Source organism: Tupaia chinensis, unplaced genomic scaffold (genome assembly GCF_000334495.1).
Source record: "Tupaia chinensis unplaced genomic scaffold, TupChi_1.0 Scaffold000146_1, whole genome shotgun sequence".
NCBI classification, from domain to species: Eukaryota; Metazoa; Chordata; class Mammalia; order Scandentia; family Tupaiidae; genus Tupaia; species Tupaia belangeri.
The window spans coordinates 12372511-12388749 of record NW_006159616.1 but is presented as its reverse complement, the minus strand read 5'-3'; the positions used below and the strand labels follow the sequence as shown (position 1 = coordinate 12388749).

Sequence of the window (16239 nt, the reverse complement as noted above, 5' to 3'; positions counted from 1 at the left end):
AGACACTCCTAGTTTAGAAAACATCCTAAGCCTCAAGAGGTTCAGGGCTTCTAGAAGAGCCAGAATTTCAACAACTAAAATGTTGCATGGGACAAAAAGGAAGCACAGGTGGGCTGAATCCCCCACAGCAGACCATTCTTTGCTGGTGGCTCCTGGTCCCTAGCGAGCACTGACTTAGTAGTACGGCATGCAACTAGGCAACTGGGAAAGATGAAACAACAGTGAGCAAGGATAAAAGTGAGGTATTTATAGCAAAGTTGGCAAAGAGCCTGCTGCCTGTTTTTGTATGGTCCAAGAGCTAAAAAAGATTTTTTACAATTTTAAATGGTTGGAAAAAAATCAAAGTAAGATTAGTATTTTGCAACACATGAAGATTTAGACAAAATCAGATTTCGGCATCCATTAATAAAGTTTTACTGGAATGAAGCCAGACTCACTGGCTTGCTGCTGTGTGTGGCTGCTTTCGGGCTGCAACGGCAGAGCCCAGTAGTTGCAAAAAAGACCACATAACCTACAAATTTGAAAAAACTTACCTTATAGAAGAAGTGTGCCAATCCTAGTGTAGAGTTAAGAAGTTAGAAAGGCCCCTACAGCTAAGATTTTAAGAACACTATTAGGAAAGACAACAGGGGACTTCAGAACAGAAGGGCAGAAGAGCAGGTCACCTTGACAATCCTGCAGATGAGCACATCATAGCGCTGATGGTTGATTCGGTGTCGCACCAGAACTTTATTCACCATTGGAATGAAAATTTGGTACTGCAAGAGGAGGGGGAAGAGATCATAAACCATTACTCTGGGAAGTGGAAACCAAAGTATTACTACGATTACACTACAGTCACGTCTTCTGGGTTTTGGGCTCATTCTGTGATATTCAGAAGAATCCTCTGTTACCAGTCCTGCTCTAATCCCAGTCCAAGTCCCCATCACCCTCCACCTGGCCCACAGCAATGGCCTCTTAACTGGCTCTGCCTCCATTCTTGCCCCAGAGCCTATCTTCCCACACAGCACTGCCAGCAATCATTTACAAATATTAACTCAGATTATATGTTCCCTGTGCTCAAAATCCTCCAAAAACTTCCAAGCTTGTTTGGAGTAAAAGCCAAAGTTCTTACAATGGCCCCTACCAGTGATCTGTGAATCTTAGTGGGCATCAGAGTCACCTGGAAGACTTACGAAACCAGACTGCTGGGCTCCACAGCTATAGTTTCTGATATGGTAGGTCTGAGCTGAGGTCCAACAATGTGTATTTCTAACAAGTTCCTAGGTATGTAGAGACTGATATTACTTGTTTAAGGATCACAATTTGAGACCTACTGCCTTACAAGAGTTAGTCTCTACCCCACCCCTACCAAACTTTCTCACTCTGATCTTAACCCCACACTACCCCCTTGCTCATTCCTTAAGTCTCAGTGCCCTCCTGCTGTGCCCTGAGTTCTTCAAGCATGCTGCCTTCTCAACCTCTGCATTTGCTGCTCCTCTGCCTGTGTCTAGCTCTCTGGGATGGAGCTTGTTATTTTATTTGAGTCTCTGCTCAACTTTCAACTGACCAGAGAAGCCTTCCCTGAGTATCCTAAATAAACAGGTTTTATCCCCACTTCCACCCAGCACTCTTCTGAGACGAATTTAGTTCACTGGCTTTGCTTCTTTGGAATTCAAGTTCTGTGAGAGCAAGGACTTTATTCTGTTTGCTATTCTCTCCTAGAATAGCAGTCAACCAGCACAGGTAGCTCAGTAAACATCTACTGAACAAATGCAGGGAAAAAAGCAAAAACTTCCAGGGTTCTGATGGTGGCTGAGAAACTACAGTCTAACATATGGAGAAGCTCACAGACAGTCTTTTTCCCCACATGGTAGGAAGAGCACCTATTTGTTCAGATCGCCTATCTCACCTTCTTCCCCAGTTGAAAGACAAGTGAGGACAACGTGTCCATGGCTGTGGAACGCAGTTCTGGGCTCTGGTCCAGTGTTCGAACAATAGGGTGAATGATCCGGGAGGCATAGTCAGTGAAATCCAGGGATTCTGTCAGGCGGTCCACTGTCTCTAATGCTGCCCTACAACAATAGCTACCATATAGTAATTGCTAACATACAATCTCAGAGTAAGAGAGGTGGCGATGGCGACCTTAACAGTCAGCACCAAAGGAGTGGCAAAGAGTGGCTTCTAGGATCTTTTAGGTGACATGGATCTAATATATATGCTGATATGAGGAACAGTAAAGATTTTCATTGACTTGGGGCATGTTCAGACTTAAATAATAGGAGCTGAAGTAAAAAAAGAACAGAAAGATGATCTGTGAACTTGAGAAAAGGACATTTTCAATGAGACATCAGAAGCTTAATACTGTTGGTCCCAAAGGGCAGGTGCTTACTTTCGAGATGGCAGTGGGACTTCAGGGGCATCAAACAACTTCACAATAGGAGGCAACAACAAATGCAGATAGTCATCTAGATTGGCGCCAAACAGCTGGATTGCCGCCAACAACTACAAAAGGGAGCAAACGCACGACGATGAACAAACACAGTCAGGGATCAAGTGTCTGAGGGTGTCGAGCGGGGCAGTGGGTAGATAATTCGAAGTTCTGTAGGGACTCTGAAGCCTTTATTAAGTGGCCTTAATATATAGTTTTGGTAGCATTCCCCCTCCCATTTTATTTAGTTATATATTACCTTGCCTTTTCTGTACTTATTCAACTAATAATCAGTTGCTCAGTAATAGAGAAAATTGGTCTGGGCTAAATCATTTACTAAGATTAATCCATTTGAGGACGAAAAACAGGAAAATGAAGAAAGGATGGCAAATATTATGTGAACTATAAATTGTAAACATCAGATGTCAATATTCTCGGGATGTGGTCTTGTGGAGCAGCACCAAGCTATTACTCAGAATAGGACCTTGCTTTTCAGCTGATCATCCAGAGGCTCTGAAAGCCTCTCTAGGGGATGCCCTAGCTACTCACCTTGATGGAGACGATGCGGCCTGGGCTGTTGTCGTGCATGAAGACACGCAGCATGTGTGGGATTAGCTGGGGGAGGTAGAGCTTAAATTCACCCCCAAGAGCTACCACGATCTGCTCAATGAGAAGAATGATCGTGCTCTGGATTGATGTGTTCATGACCCAGAATTCCTACAAAGAGGGGAAGAGAGGAGCAGAGTCAGGTGCCCTTCTGTTCAACTATGAAAAAAGAAGTCAAGATGGCTAAAAAGAAGTAAAAATGTATTGAGCAATGCTCAAGATAAAACTCTTGCCCTATCTTCCTCTCATAGGGCTCTTCTTGTCTCCTACATCCAACCATATTGACCGCATCAAACTACTGTGCCAACCCATGCTGCTCTTTATGCTTTGCTCAAGCTATTTCCTGGGCCTCAAAGCCTGTTTCTTGCCCAGCTAAGCCCGGTTGGTCTTTCTAGACCTGCCTCAAGCCTCCCTTCTCCTATGAAGGCTTTCCTCTTCTTCTATGAACCACTTTGGGTCCCTTCACATTCCTCTTTCCTATCAACTGCAAGACTTAATTGATACCCTCCCTCTACCAGAGTGGAGGCTATTTAAAGGCAAGGAACCTTTCTGATTTATCTCTGTATCTGCAGAATCTATCAGAGCATCTGGAATATTCTTGCCATTCAAAAACATGCTTGCAGAATGTTCAGCTGACTAAATTTAAGTTACTCTAAGAGCTCTGAAGAGATCCAAGATAGATTCTTTACTTTGGTATCCTTGATCACACAGAGATCAACTCCAGTATTATTAAGATGTCCTGCCCAGGGACCAGCAGGTGGCGTGGTAGTGAAGGCGCTGGACACTCCCACATGGCCGACCAGGGTTCAAGTCCCGAATCTGGGGGCTTGCTTTCTCACTTCCTCTCTCTCTCACACTCACCCTCTGTCTCTCTCTGGTTCCTTCTTGGGAAAAAAAAAAAAAAAAAAAAAAAAAAAAAAAAAAAAAGAATTAATAAAATAAATAATTATTTGAAAAAAAAAAAAATTATGTTCTGACTTTTCTGAATTTAGACTTTGCTAAATGACATCTGAAGTGCAAAACTCTATCCAAATGAGTTGGTACTGCAAATGAGTACTTTTCTACACCCATATTCCATATAAGTTACCAAAATAAAAACTTGGCCAATTAGCTATAGATCCTACCTTGGTACTTAAGGTAGACTGGACCAAGCTTCTGACTCCAGGAAAAGCTATAATTTCAAATCAACTCAAATAGGTAATTGCCTACTGCCTCCTTTAAAACTTCCAAAGTAGGAAACTTAATGATACTAGAAACCGTAGTAATAAGGGCAACACATGGATATTAACACCCTTGGGATTCCCTAAATAATTCACAGTAGAATTAAAAACAAAACAAAACAAAACAAAAACAAGACCTCAGGTAAGAGGCTTTATATAAAGAAAAAGCTTTTTTTATTTTAAACATTTTCTTAAAAAGCATATCGGTTTAGAAAGTAAAAACCATACTAGAAGACGCTGGTGAAACATATTTTTCTCTTCACTTAGAAAGAAACAGTCTCTCTGAAAAGCTATGTTCTCTAGATTAAAAAGCTTTGCCAAAGAAACACCACAGATTTTACAACCTACATCATTTGTCTGATGTTCATTCTCTTGGACCACACTCTGCCTCCTAGGAGAAAGCCCACCTACCCCCTCACTGTGTAATCCTCAGCTCCTCACAGGGGTTTCTCTATCTCAAAGAAGCCAGGCAGTCTGCCAAGGGATGTCGGCTAGATCATTGTTCACAAAGACTGTTCTCTTCCTGGGCTCAGGGGAGCTCATTAAAATGTCCAGGATCAACAGCCAAAGGAAGAGCCCCGTGGCCCCTTCTTTGTCTGGGATAAAATTAAAGCTGTACTTTGCAGGTGTGAGACTCCCTGGCTCAGGTTACTGTGTTCTGTCCATTAGTCTTTTCTGGGAGGAAAGTCACCACCTTCCTCAGCTTCCTACCACATGCAACGGCTTCTGCCCTTGCCCTCTTCCCCTGAGCCATCCGCCAGGCTCTTAAGCATTCTGTGCACAGCTTCCCAGTACAGAGGCCTCTGTGGTAAGAGTCAAGGGACAGAGCAGCTTTTAGTTATTTATACATGGAGAAGTTTGTCAGTTCCCAGGTGCTGGGAAGTTCCATTTTTGAAACCAACAACTTTGATTTTAGTTCTGCTGCTTCCTCCAAGCTAACTAAAAAGGTCTGGTATGGAAGAACAGAAATTACCTTCCAACTCTTTGAGGACGCAGCCATCTCTGCAAAGCAAGCTTCCCAACAGAGACATTTAAATGACACAGAACAGGAGGAAAAGCACTATTGCCATCAATGGGGTGTCTTCCAGCACCTGCTTCATATGTGCTGTAAAATCCTGGGAATCATTTTTGCTTTTGGAGGTGCAGAGTAAAGCACCACCGTGTTCCTCAGTACCTGACAGAAGCCCGGTCCCCAACCCCCTCTTCAGGTCATGGTTTTATAGGCAATAAGGAGGAGGGCTTTCGTGGGAACAGGAACGCACTGTTGTGACATAAGAGTGAAACCGTTTTGTTATGTGTGAAATAACTCAAGAGTCTATTTCCGGCAGAACAATTACTTCAGGACTTGTCTTCAGACTTCACACCTTACACGCTTCATCTATGAACCAGGGACTACAGCCCCTCTTCCCCTCCAGATCCAGGGGGCTACCTCACTCTACTCTCTACACTTGGGCTGTAACAGCTTTCCAGAGACCCATAGAAAACAACTGCCCATCTTATCCATGTTATCTAAACCTGCTTCCCTGACACAAACATGGGTAAAGAAGCCAAAGCATTAACCTCTACTCACTCTCATGAGGGTGACTATTTCATCCATATAAGGTCTGATGTGGCTCTTGACGAAGGACACCAACATTCCCAACTGCTGGAATAGAAACTGAAATGGACAAGAGGTCAACAAGTTGGTGTCATGAAGCACGTCCAACTCCTAAGCTTACCCAAAGTCCATGTGAACGAATAAAGACAACTATGGGATAGGTTTCTGCACTACTTGTCTAGTAAGAATATATTTCAGATTCAGACTTAAAAACTGTGGAGGGTGGGGACTAAAAGCAACTGTTAGGGGCTTTATGACTGGGTGAGTCAGTTACTGCAATAATAGGGCTCTGGGGCCACACCATCTGTTTCAAGCCTCTTTGTCACCATTAGTTTTATGAATTTAACCTTTCTATACCTGGCCTCTTCAGTAAAAAAAACCCAGAGATAACAGTACTTATTTCATACATGTGTAAGGATTAAATAGGATGATACATGTAAAACACTAAAAAATGGATATGAGTACTGTTTGGGACTCAATGAATGTCAGCGATCATTGAAAGATTTCTGAAATCGTTAAAGATTTAAAAATGGACAGGAGGGGCCAGCAGGTGGGCTGGCATGGTTGTTGAGACACTGGACTCCCACATGGCCAGCCACAGTTTGAGTCCCAGACTCACCAGGTTGGGAATCATGCTGGGTACACATGCATGTGCGTATGCCCAAAATTTCAAGAGGAAAATAAAGAAGGGATGGCAGCATGACCATGCTCCTTGGGGGGTGATTTATCACTCCTCCCCCATCTCTCTCCAGAATGTACATGCATGCTATAGAAAAATCTAGGGGGGAAAAAAAAAAAAGACTTTTTCTTTTAAAGATATTTGCCACAAGCCATGTGTGCCCGCAGTTGAAACAGAGAGAAAGCAAGAAATTACCCCTCAGGGGGAATGGCCATGCCACAATCCCTTCGCCTTCCTTCTCCTCTCAAGATTTTGGGCATGCATGCATAAGCATCAGTGTAAGTTTCAAGCTGCCAGGTCCAGGACTTGAACTGTGTTCAGCCACATGGGAGTCCAGCACCTTAACCACTATGTAACCTGCTGACTCCAGGAAATGAAATTTTTAATTAACTACAAATGCACCTTTGGTCTATTTGGTCCTAATTCATTAGCACTTTTTTCTTTTTTAAGAATTATTTTATTATTTAACTTTATTTATCCATTTATTTATTTATTTTAATTGTACCAAAGAGGGAGAGAGGGAGCGGGAGAGAGAAAGTGAGAAAGCAAGTTGCCAGGTCTGGGACTTGAACCATGGTCCATCATGTAGGAGTCCAGCACTCTTAACCACCATGCCACCCGCTAGTCCATTTCCTCTTATTTTCTAAAACAAATACAGTAGCTACAGTGTTGGCCACATTGTAATCCCTTCTCAGCTCTTCTCTTGGGATTGTGAGCATGCATGCATATACATTAAGTGTGAATTTTAAGCCGCTGGGTCAGGGACTTGAACTACAGTTAACTACGTGAGAGTCTAGCAACGTAACCATTACATCATCTGCTGGCCCCAGGTAGATGAAAATTTCTGATAGTCTTGCCACAGTGATCCTCTGCCTCACCCTCCTGTTTAGCTAGAATTACAGATGGAGGTTACCATGTCTGTTCTTTGTAGGTAGGTATAGGAAACAAACCTGGGTCTCCCATGTGACCCCAGCCTCATATAGCGGCACCCTATCTCTGATATAACTAAGGCTGGACCTAGATAACTTTGACTATGGATATTGTAGCTTATTTATAGTAATTAACTCAATTAGGTCTTGGTTAACTATGTCTAAGAAATTATGGACCAAAGTACCAAGCAAATTGGGGAACGGATAGGATAAAGAGAGTCTATTTAGATTGGTACCTTTTAAGTACAAGAGAAGATGCCATTCTATAAATATGAATGACGTGGATAAGGGAAACCCCGGCTACTTTACAGGTCACAGGCTTGTCTTTAAGGTGTAGTTTTATTTCGTTAGGCTCTGCAGATACTGTTTTTTGTTTTTTGGAGAGATTTTCACTGTAGGGCGCGTGCGCTCGCCAGACAGACAGAGAGAGACATAGAGACAGAAAGCGAGAAATCACCCCCCAGGGGGGATGGTCACGCCGCAATCCCTTCTCCTCCATTCTCCTCTTGGGATCTTGGGCATGCACGCACACGCACCCGGCGTGAGTTTTAAGCCACCGGGTCCGGGACACGAACCGCGGTCGACTACGTGGGAGTCCAGTGACATAGCCATTACGCTAACTGCTGGTTCCCAGGCTCTGCAGATACTGTTACGTGTCAGTATTAAGTAGTGAATCATACCCTAACCACCACTTCCCCCATTATTTTTGGTAGCTCCCTATCTCTTGGTTTTCTCCACTAATAGAGATAATTTAGAGATGAACATCACATTGTCACTGGTAAGATGTGGATAAATAAAAAGTGTATTTCAAATACTGAGTAGTAGACTTACAGTACTCATTACTATTGTATTACTGATAAGACATACAGAATTGATCTCAAAGGGGAAACCGATGGCTTGTAAGTGGTGACAGCCTGGTCCACGGCATGGCCCACAGCTGACTCAGTAGACCCATCTCTACCTATCTCTTCATCCCCCGGCTCCTTCGTTAAATCACTGCTGAAATGGTCTCTATAAAAGTATGTAACAGAGGTCGAGAGACAGGAGTATAAACATAATGGTTCTTAAGCTAAACTTTTGTTACATGAAGCTTGAAATAAGGTAGAAAGCCTAAATAGGAGGAAAGCCTGGCCTTGGAGATGACAGGGCCAGGGAAACCAAAAGACAGGAAGTTGAAACAAGCCTGCTGGCCCTTGCTGCTGAGCCTGCTGGGGGCTGAGGTGCAAGGAGCAGCCACATGACAGAGAGACAGGCAAGCGCCTCAGTCACACGTAAGCAGTTCGAGGAGCCTCTTCTCCCTTAGGTTCTTCTACCCCCTTCGTCTTCCTCTCCCTGAACATTAGTATTTCAAAAGAACACATAGGTTTGTTCCTGAAAATATGATGGACTTGATCTCCTTTCAAACTCCTTCGCTATGAAAAACCTAAAAATTAATAAAGGTAACAAACATGGGAAACCAGCAGTTAGCGTAATAGCTATGTCATAATGGCTATGTTGCTGGACTCCCATGTAGTCGATGACGGTTTGAGTCCCGGATCCAGTGACTTAAACTCATGCCGGTGCGTGTGCATGTGTGCCCAAGATCCCGACAGGAGAATGGAGGAGAAGGGATTGCGGTGTGGCCATCTCCCCTGGGGGGTGATTTCTCGCTTTCTGTCTCTCTCTGTCTGTCTGGCGAGCACACGCGCCCTATAGCAAAAACCTCCTCCCCCCCCAAAATAAATAAAGTATATAAGGAACTACAGTGTATATATTAAAACAAAACAAAAACATATCATGAGTTTCCTGACAATGGCAAATGATAAATTTGTCACTTTTTGTCTCTTTTTCTTCTTTTTGATTTTTGCTATACGGCATGTGCGATTGCTAGAGAGACACAGAGGGAAAGTGAGAAATCACCCCCTAGGGGGTTGGCCATGTCATAATCCCTTCTCCATTGTCCTCTTTGGATTTTGGGCATGTATGCACATGCAACCCAACCTGTATTTCAAGTCACTGGGCCTGGGATTCAAACATGCAGTTGGCCATGTGGGATCCAGTGCCTTAACCTCTAGACCATCTTCTGGCCTCCAATTTTGTCACTTCTGATGTGGGGTCTATATAGAAAAAAATCTCTCTCAAAAGTCCACAACTTTGAGGATACTCTCATATGGGCTTAGGGACTTACTTTAATTAACTTGTGTGGCTTAGGAAACCCTAAGCCAAAAAATCCATTTAAAGTTGTCTTGGAATACCTGGGAGAAACAGATGGATATTCTTTCTGGAGAGATACAGATACAGAACAGATTTCCTAGTATTGCTCTAGGGATAGGCCAAGAAGATTTTATACAATCCAAAATGCTAAAACATAAGGAAATAGACCACTATAAGTGTGGTTCAGCCAAAACAATAAACAACATAATTAGGTCCATCAAGGATTTTTTTATATTATGAAATTATAAGATAAAAAATATAAAACATGGGACCAGCAGTTAGCGTAATGGCTATGTTGCTGGACTCCCATGTAGTTGACCGACGTTTGAGTCCCAGACCCGGAAGCTTAAACTCACGCCGGGCACGTGTGCGTGTGTGCCCAAGATCCCAAGAGGAGAATAGAGAAGGGACTGTGGCATAGCCATCTCCCGTGGGGGGTGATTTCCTTCTGTCTCTCTGTCTTTCTGGTGAGCGCACATGCCCTCTTAAAAAAAAAAAAAGAAGATATAAAACAAATCTGTTTAAAATGTTTAAAAGGGCCAGCCTGTAGCCTGGTGGTTAAGATGATTGGATCACACATGGCTGACTGCATGGTTTAAGTCCCAGGCCCAGTGGGTCGTAAAACCACCAGGCATATGTGCGCGTGTGCCCAAAATCCCCAAAAAAGGAAGGGATGCTGAAGAGTCACATGGCTGACTGCATGGTTTAAGTCCCAGGCCCAGTGGGTCGTAAAACCACCAGGCATATGTGCGCGTGTGCCCAAAATCCCCAAAAAAGGAAGGGATGCTGAAGAGTGGACTGCAGTGTGGCCATCCCCCACAGGGGAGGTGCTGCTTCTCTCTGTCTCTGTCTCTCTTTGGGGTGCACATGCCCTCTGGCAAAATGTAAGAAAAAAAGGCTTAAAGAAATAACGGAGCAAAAAATATGAGTAAGAAACAAAATCCCTGGGCTAGCTGGTAGTATGGTGATTAAGGTGGCTAGATCCCACATAGCCAACTACGTGGTTTGAGTTCCCGACCCAGCAGCTTGAATAGCACTGCAGGTGTGCGTACACCTGTCCAAAATTTCCAGAGAAGAGAGGAGAACGGATTGCAGTGTGACCATCACACCTGGGGTTCTTTCTCACTTTCCTTCCTTCTCTGTCTGAGTCTTTCTTGTGAGTGCACATGCCTTCTAGCAAATTAAAAAGAAAAGAAATAAAATACCACTGAAAAACACTAACTGTATTTGAGAGAACCTAGAGTTACTTAAAGAAATTAAATGTAGTTGAAATTAAATATCCAGGTCAGGTGGCATGGTGGTTAAGACAGCTGGATCCCACAAGGCCGACTACATGGTTTGAGTCCTGGATCTGGTGGCTTGATAACATGGTAGGTGCATGTGCGTGTGTGCCCAAAGTCCCAAGAGGAGAAGGGACTGTGGTATGTCTATCCTCCAGGTGGGTGATTTCTTATTTTCTCTGTCTCTCTCACTGTCTCTCTCTAGTCTCTCTCCAGCGAGTACACTCACCACCTGCCCAATTAAAGCTGATTGATAAGTAAAAGGTAAATGACAAAAAACAAAGGCTCAATCAAGTCCAAAAAGACAGTAAAGAAACACAAATAAATAAGCAAGCAAAGCAGGACAAAAAGAAAGCACTAATGGGACCAGCAGATGGAGTAATGGTTACATCGCTGGACTCCCATGTAGTCAACCATGGTCTGAGTCCTGAACTCAGCAGCATGTGCACACATGCCCCAAATCCCAAGAATGAAGGAGAAGGGACTGCAATGTGGCCATCCCCCCAGGGGGTGATTTCTCACTTTTTGTCTCTCTTTCTCCAGTGGGCACATGTGCCCAATAACAAAAATCTCTCTTTGAAAAAAAAAAGCACTAAGATGGTGGAAATAAGCCCATATATCAGCAATCATAACAAATACAGTTGAACTAGATGTACTGCTTGAGAGATAAGAGTTTTTAAACAGGATTAAAGATAAACTATCACACACCCCCCCAAAAAAAAAATAAATAAAGAGACCAGCAGTTGCCACAATGGCTATGTCGCTGGTCTCCCATATAGTCGGCCGCGGTTCAAGTCCCAGACCCGGTGACTTAAACTCATGCCAGGTGCGTGTGTGTGTGTTCCCAAGAACCTGAGAGGAGAATGGAGGAGAAGGGATTGCAGCGTGGCCATGCCCCCTGGGGGGTGATCGCTCACTGTCTCTCTGTCTCTCTCTCTTTTTCTAGCAAGTGCATGCGCCCTATAGCAAAAACCTCTCCAAAAAAAAAGAGATAAGCTATCACTAGCTATGTTATATTTACAAAAGACTCGTCTGAAATAAAAAGTCACAAGATAGTTAAAAGTAGAAAGATATAAAAAGACACACATCTCCAAAAATAAAACTGGTGTAGCTATTATATTAATATTAGGTGAAATAAAATGTAAAGTTTTGGGTTCATCAGAAGGTTCATCAGAAAAGTCATGACATATTTTTCTGTTTTCTTATGCATAGATGCATGATGAGTTTTCCGACGACCCAATATTATTAAAGATAAGAAGGGTCATTGCATGATACAGAATTAAATTTACTAGGAATATATTTTATCCACCATTGTAAAGGGAGACTTTCATCTCACTTATCTTAGTAATTGATAGATCAACACAGCAAAACATGAAGAAAGACACCAGAGGTTTGATTATATTAAGTTCAATGCAATGACATATGAAGAACCCTGTGCATGAATATGAGCAAATATACATAAACCATTTCCAAGCATACAGGAAACATTTATAAAAACTGATCAAGCACCAGACCATGAAGTCAGTTTCAGCAAACAAAAATGATGAACACAATGCAATTAAGTTAGAAATGAGGTCAAAAAATTAAAAACCCTATGTTTGTAAATAAAACATTCGTTTTTTAAATAACTCAAGGGTGAAAGAAGAAATAATATTAGAAAATACTTATTTCTGAATGATAATGAAAACAGTACATCATTATTCAGCAATAAAGAGGAATGAACATGTTATAACATAGATGAACCTCAAAAGTATATTATGTGAAAGAAGTCAGACACGGGGGCACCAGGTGGTGGGGTGGTAAAGGTGCTGGACTCTCACATGGCTGACTGCAGTTTGAGTTCCAGACCTGGCAAATTGCTTTCTCACTTTTCCTCTCTTCCTTTCTTTGTATCTCTCTGCTCAAATAGAATAATAATCATAATAAGACCAAATTAAATAATTCTTAAAAAAGAAAAAAGAAGCCAGACACAAAAGGTCACACATTCTATGATTCCAATAATATAAAGTTTCTAGAAAAGAGAGGACAGTCCATTGCTGGTTGTTAAGGTGACTACATCCCACAGGGCCAACCGACTACATGGTTTGAGTCCCAGAACCAGCAGTTTGAAAAACATGCCAGGGGTGTGTGTGTGTGTGTGTGTACGCGCGCACGCATGCGTACACGTATATGTGCCCTAAATTCTGAAAGGAAGTAAAAATGGAGAAGGGATTGTAACATGACCATGTCCCATGGGGAGGGGAGGGGTTTGATTTCTCGCTTTTCATCTCTCTCTGACCCCTTTGACTCTCTGGTGTGTGCACCTTCTGACAAAATTATAAACAAACAAAAACACACACACAAAAAAAGTCTAGAAAACGCAAACCAATGCTAGAGGAAGTAGATTAGTGGTTACCTAGAGCTAGGGTATGAATGGAAAATGATTGCAAATGGGCAGGAGGCATCTTGCTAGGGAGATGAAAATTTTCTAAAATTAGACGGTTAGTGATGACTGCACAATACTGTAAATACATTAAAAAAATCAATCAAATTTATGCTTGAGAAGGGTGAAGGTTTGATGGTAGGTAAGTTTTATCTCAAAGTTTTAAAAAGTTGAGCCAGCAGGTGGCATGGAGGCCAAGGCAGCTGGATCCTGCACAGCTGACTCTGCAGTTGGGGGTCCCAGACTATGTGGCTTGAAAATCAGGCTGGACAAGTGTGCATACATGCCCAAACTCCTGAGAGGAGAATAGAGGAGAAGGGACTGCAGCATGCTCATCTCTCCTGGGAGGTGATTTCTCACTTTTTCTCTTTGTCTTGGAGCACACATGTCCTATGGCAAAAACCTTTTTTTAAAAAAAAAAAAAAAAAAGGTTTAAAATGCTTTGAATTGTCACTAAACAGTATTTGGAATGGCATGAGATTAACAGCCCTAACAAATCACATTAGAAAAGGAAAAAAATTGATGATAATGACATAAATACCAGCATCAAAAAATTGTTTTAAAAAGCTGAAAAGGGAAATAGGAGATAAACAGTAATAAAAAAGATTAATAAACTGAAACCAAAGATACAAGAGAAATCAACAAAGGTAAAAGTTCTTTGGAAAAGAAAAAGAGTACGACAAATCTCCAGCAAGAAATTAAAAAATGAGACTAGCGTGAATTACCATGCCAACAAATTTTATCACTTAGCTAAAACAAACAGTTTCTTAAACAATGTAAACAAAACTCGGGGTCAGCAGGTGGTATGGTAGTTAAGGCACTAGACTCCCACATAGCCAACTGTGGTTCAAGTCCTGGGCCTGGTGGTTTGAAAGACACTGAGTGAGTGTGCATGCATGCCCCAAAACACAAGAAGAATGGAGGAAAAGGTATTTGCAGTGTGGCTGTTCCCCCTGGGGATGATTTCTTCCTTTTCCTTTCTCTGGCAAATGCGCTATGGCAGAAACCTAAAAAAAAATTGCTCTATGGCAAAAACCTAACAAAACCTCCAAAAGTAACCAAAACTGTATCAAAAAGAAACAGAAAACTAAACAACTCTTTGAGACTACAGTTATAAATGACAGGCTGGCTTACAATGACATAAATACCAGCATCAAAAAATGAGCTAAGCACTGTGCAGAGGGAGCTGCATTCCATGTGGCTGACCCTGATTCACATCCTGGCCCTGCAACTTGAAAAACACACTGGCTATGTGTCTGTACATGCCTGAAATCCTTACAGGATGGAGAAAAAAGGATTGCAGTTTAATCCCACCTCACCAGGGGGCACTTTCTCTCTCGCCCCTCCCACCACCACCCTAGAGCCCTCCAGAAATGAAAAAAGAAACAAAGCAAATACAAATCAATTCTGATTTGTAAATCAAGAATATATATGTAAAAATTTGAAATTAAGTATTAAATATAAAATCAAAATGAAAAAAAAATATCATAACCAAGGTGGTTTTAATATAAGAATGCATGGATATTTCAATATTAGAACATATGCCAAAGTAACCCACCATATTAACACATTGAAAGAGAAAAACCATATGATCATCACAACAGATAAATTTAACACCTATTGATTGTAAAAATTTAATACTTATTGGGACCAGCAGTTAGCATAATGGCTATGTCACTGGACTCCCACATAGTCGAATGCGGTTCGAGTCATGGACCCAGCGGTTTAAACTCACGCCGTGCACGTGTGCGTGCGTGCCCAAGATCCTGAGAGGAGAATAGAGAAGGGATTCCGGCATGACCATCCCCCCTTGGGGGTGATTTGTTGCTTTCTCTCTCTCTCTGTCTCTCTCTGTCTTTCTGGCAAGTGCACACGCCCGATAGCAAAAATCTCTCAAAAAAAAAATTAATATTTATTGACAATACCTACTGATGGCAAACTAAGACTATAAGGGAATGTCTGTGTTCATAATCTTTGAAAATCTATCCACCAAAAACCTACAGCAAACAATATGCATGGTGAAATCTTAATAGCAGTCCTATTAAAATAAGGAACAAAATGAAAGACTTACACTATCACTATGCCTAATCAGTATTGTAGTGGAGGTCTTAGTAACGCAGTAAGGAAAAGTTATAAATGATTTACATAAAACAAACAAATAAACAAACAACAAACAAGGGCCAGTAAGTGGAGTGGTGGTTAAGGTGCTGGACTCCCACATGGTCAACAGTGGTTCAAGTTCCAGACCCACCAGCTTGCCTTCTCTCTGTCTCTCTCTCTCTCTGTCTGTCTCTCTCTGGTTAAATTGAATAATAATAAATTAATTAAATTAAAAACAAACATTTTTTTTTTTGGGAGGGGTTTTTTTTTTTTTTTTTTTTTTTGCTATAGGGCGCATGTGTTTACCAGAAAGACAGACAGATAGAAAGCAAGAAACTACTCCCGGGGGGATGGCCACGTTGCAATCCCCCTTCTCCTCCATTCTCCTCTCGGGATCTTGGGCACACACGCACATGCGCCCAGCATGAGTTGAAGCCGCTGGATCTGGGCCTTGAACTGCGGTCGACTACATGGGAGTCCAGCAACATACCCATTATGCTAACTGCTGGTCCCCAAAAACATATATATTTTTTTAATCTCTACACTACATAATTATCTGTAGTGTAAACCTGGGAGAATTTGTAGGTAAATTATTAGAATTAAAAAGAATTCAGTGAAGGTCATAGTTATGTAAAATGTACAAAAATAGACTGCACTGGGGATCAGCAGGGACATGGTGGTTAGGGTGCTGGACATGCCCACATGGTTGACCACAGTTCTAGTCCTGGACCTGGTGTCTTGCTTTCTCCCTTTCCCTCTCTCTCTGTGTCTCTCTGGTCAAATTAAAAAAAAAAAAAAAAAGA

General features: G+C 42.1%; 1 protein-coding gene across 1 annotated transcript in view; it reads right to left on the bottom strand.

Moving 5' to 3' along the window:
- MTOR (mechanistic target of rapamycin kinase) overlaps positions 1-16239 on the bottom strand; it is a 163881-nt gene that overhangs the window by 110735 nt on the left and 36907 nt on the right. The window contains exons 20-24 of the mRNA XM_006145332.3: positions 5807-5893; positions 2960-3127; positions 2372-2484; positions 1892-2054; positions 666-758 (exon numbers count right to left, since the gene is read on the bottom strand). Of these exons, the coding sequence (XP_006145394.1) occupies positions 666-758; positions 1892-2054; positions 2372-2484; positions 2960-3127; positions 5807-5893 (624 nt within the window). The remainder of the gene's footprint in view (positions 1-665; positions 759-1891; positions 2055-2371; positions 2485-2959; positions 3128-5806; positions 5894-16239) is intronic.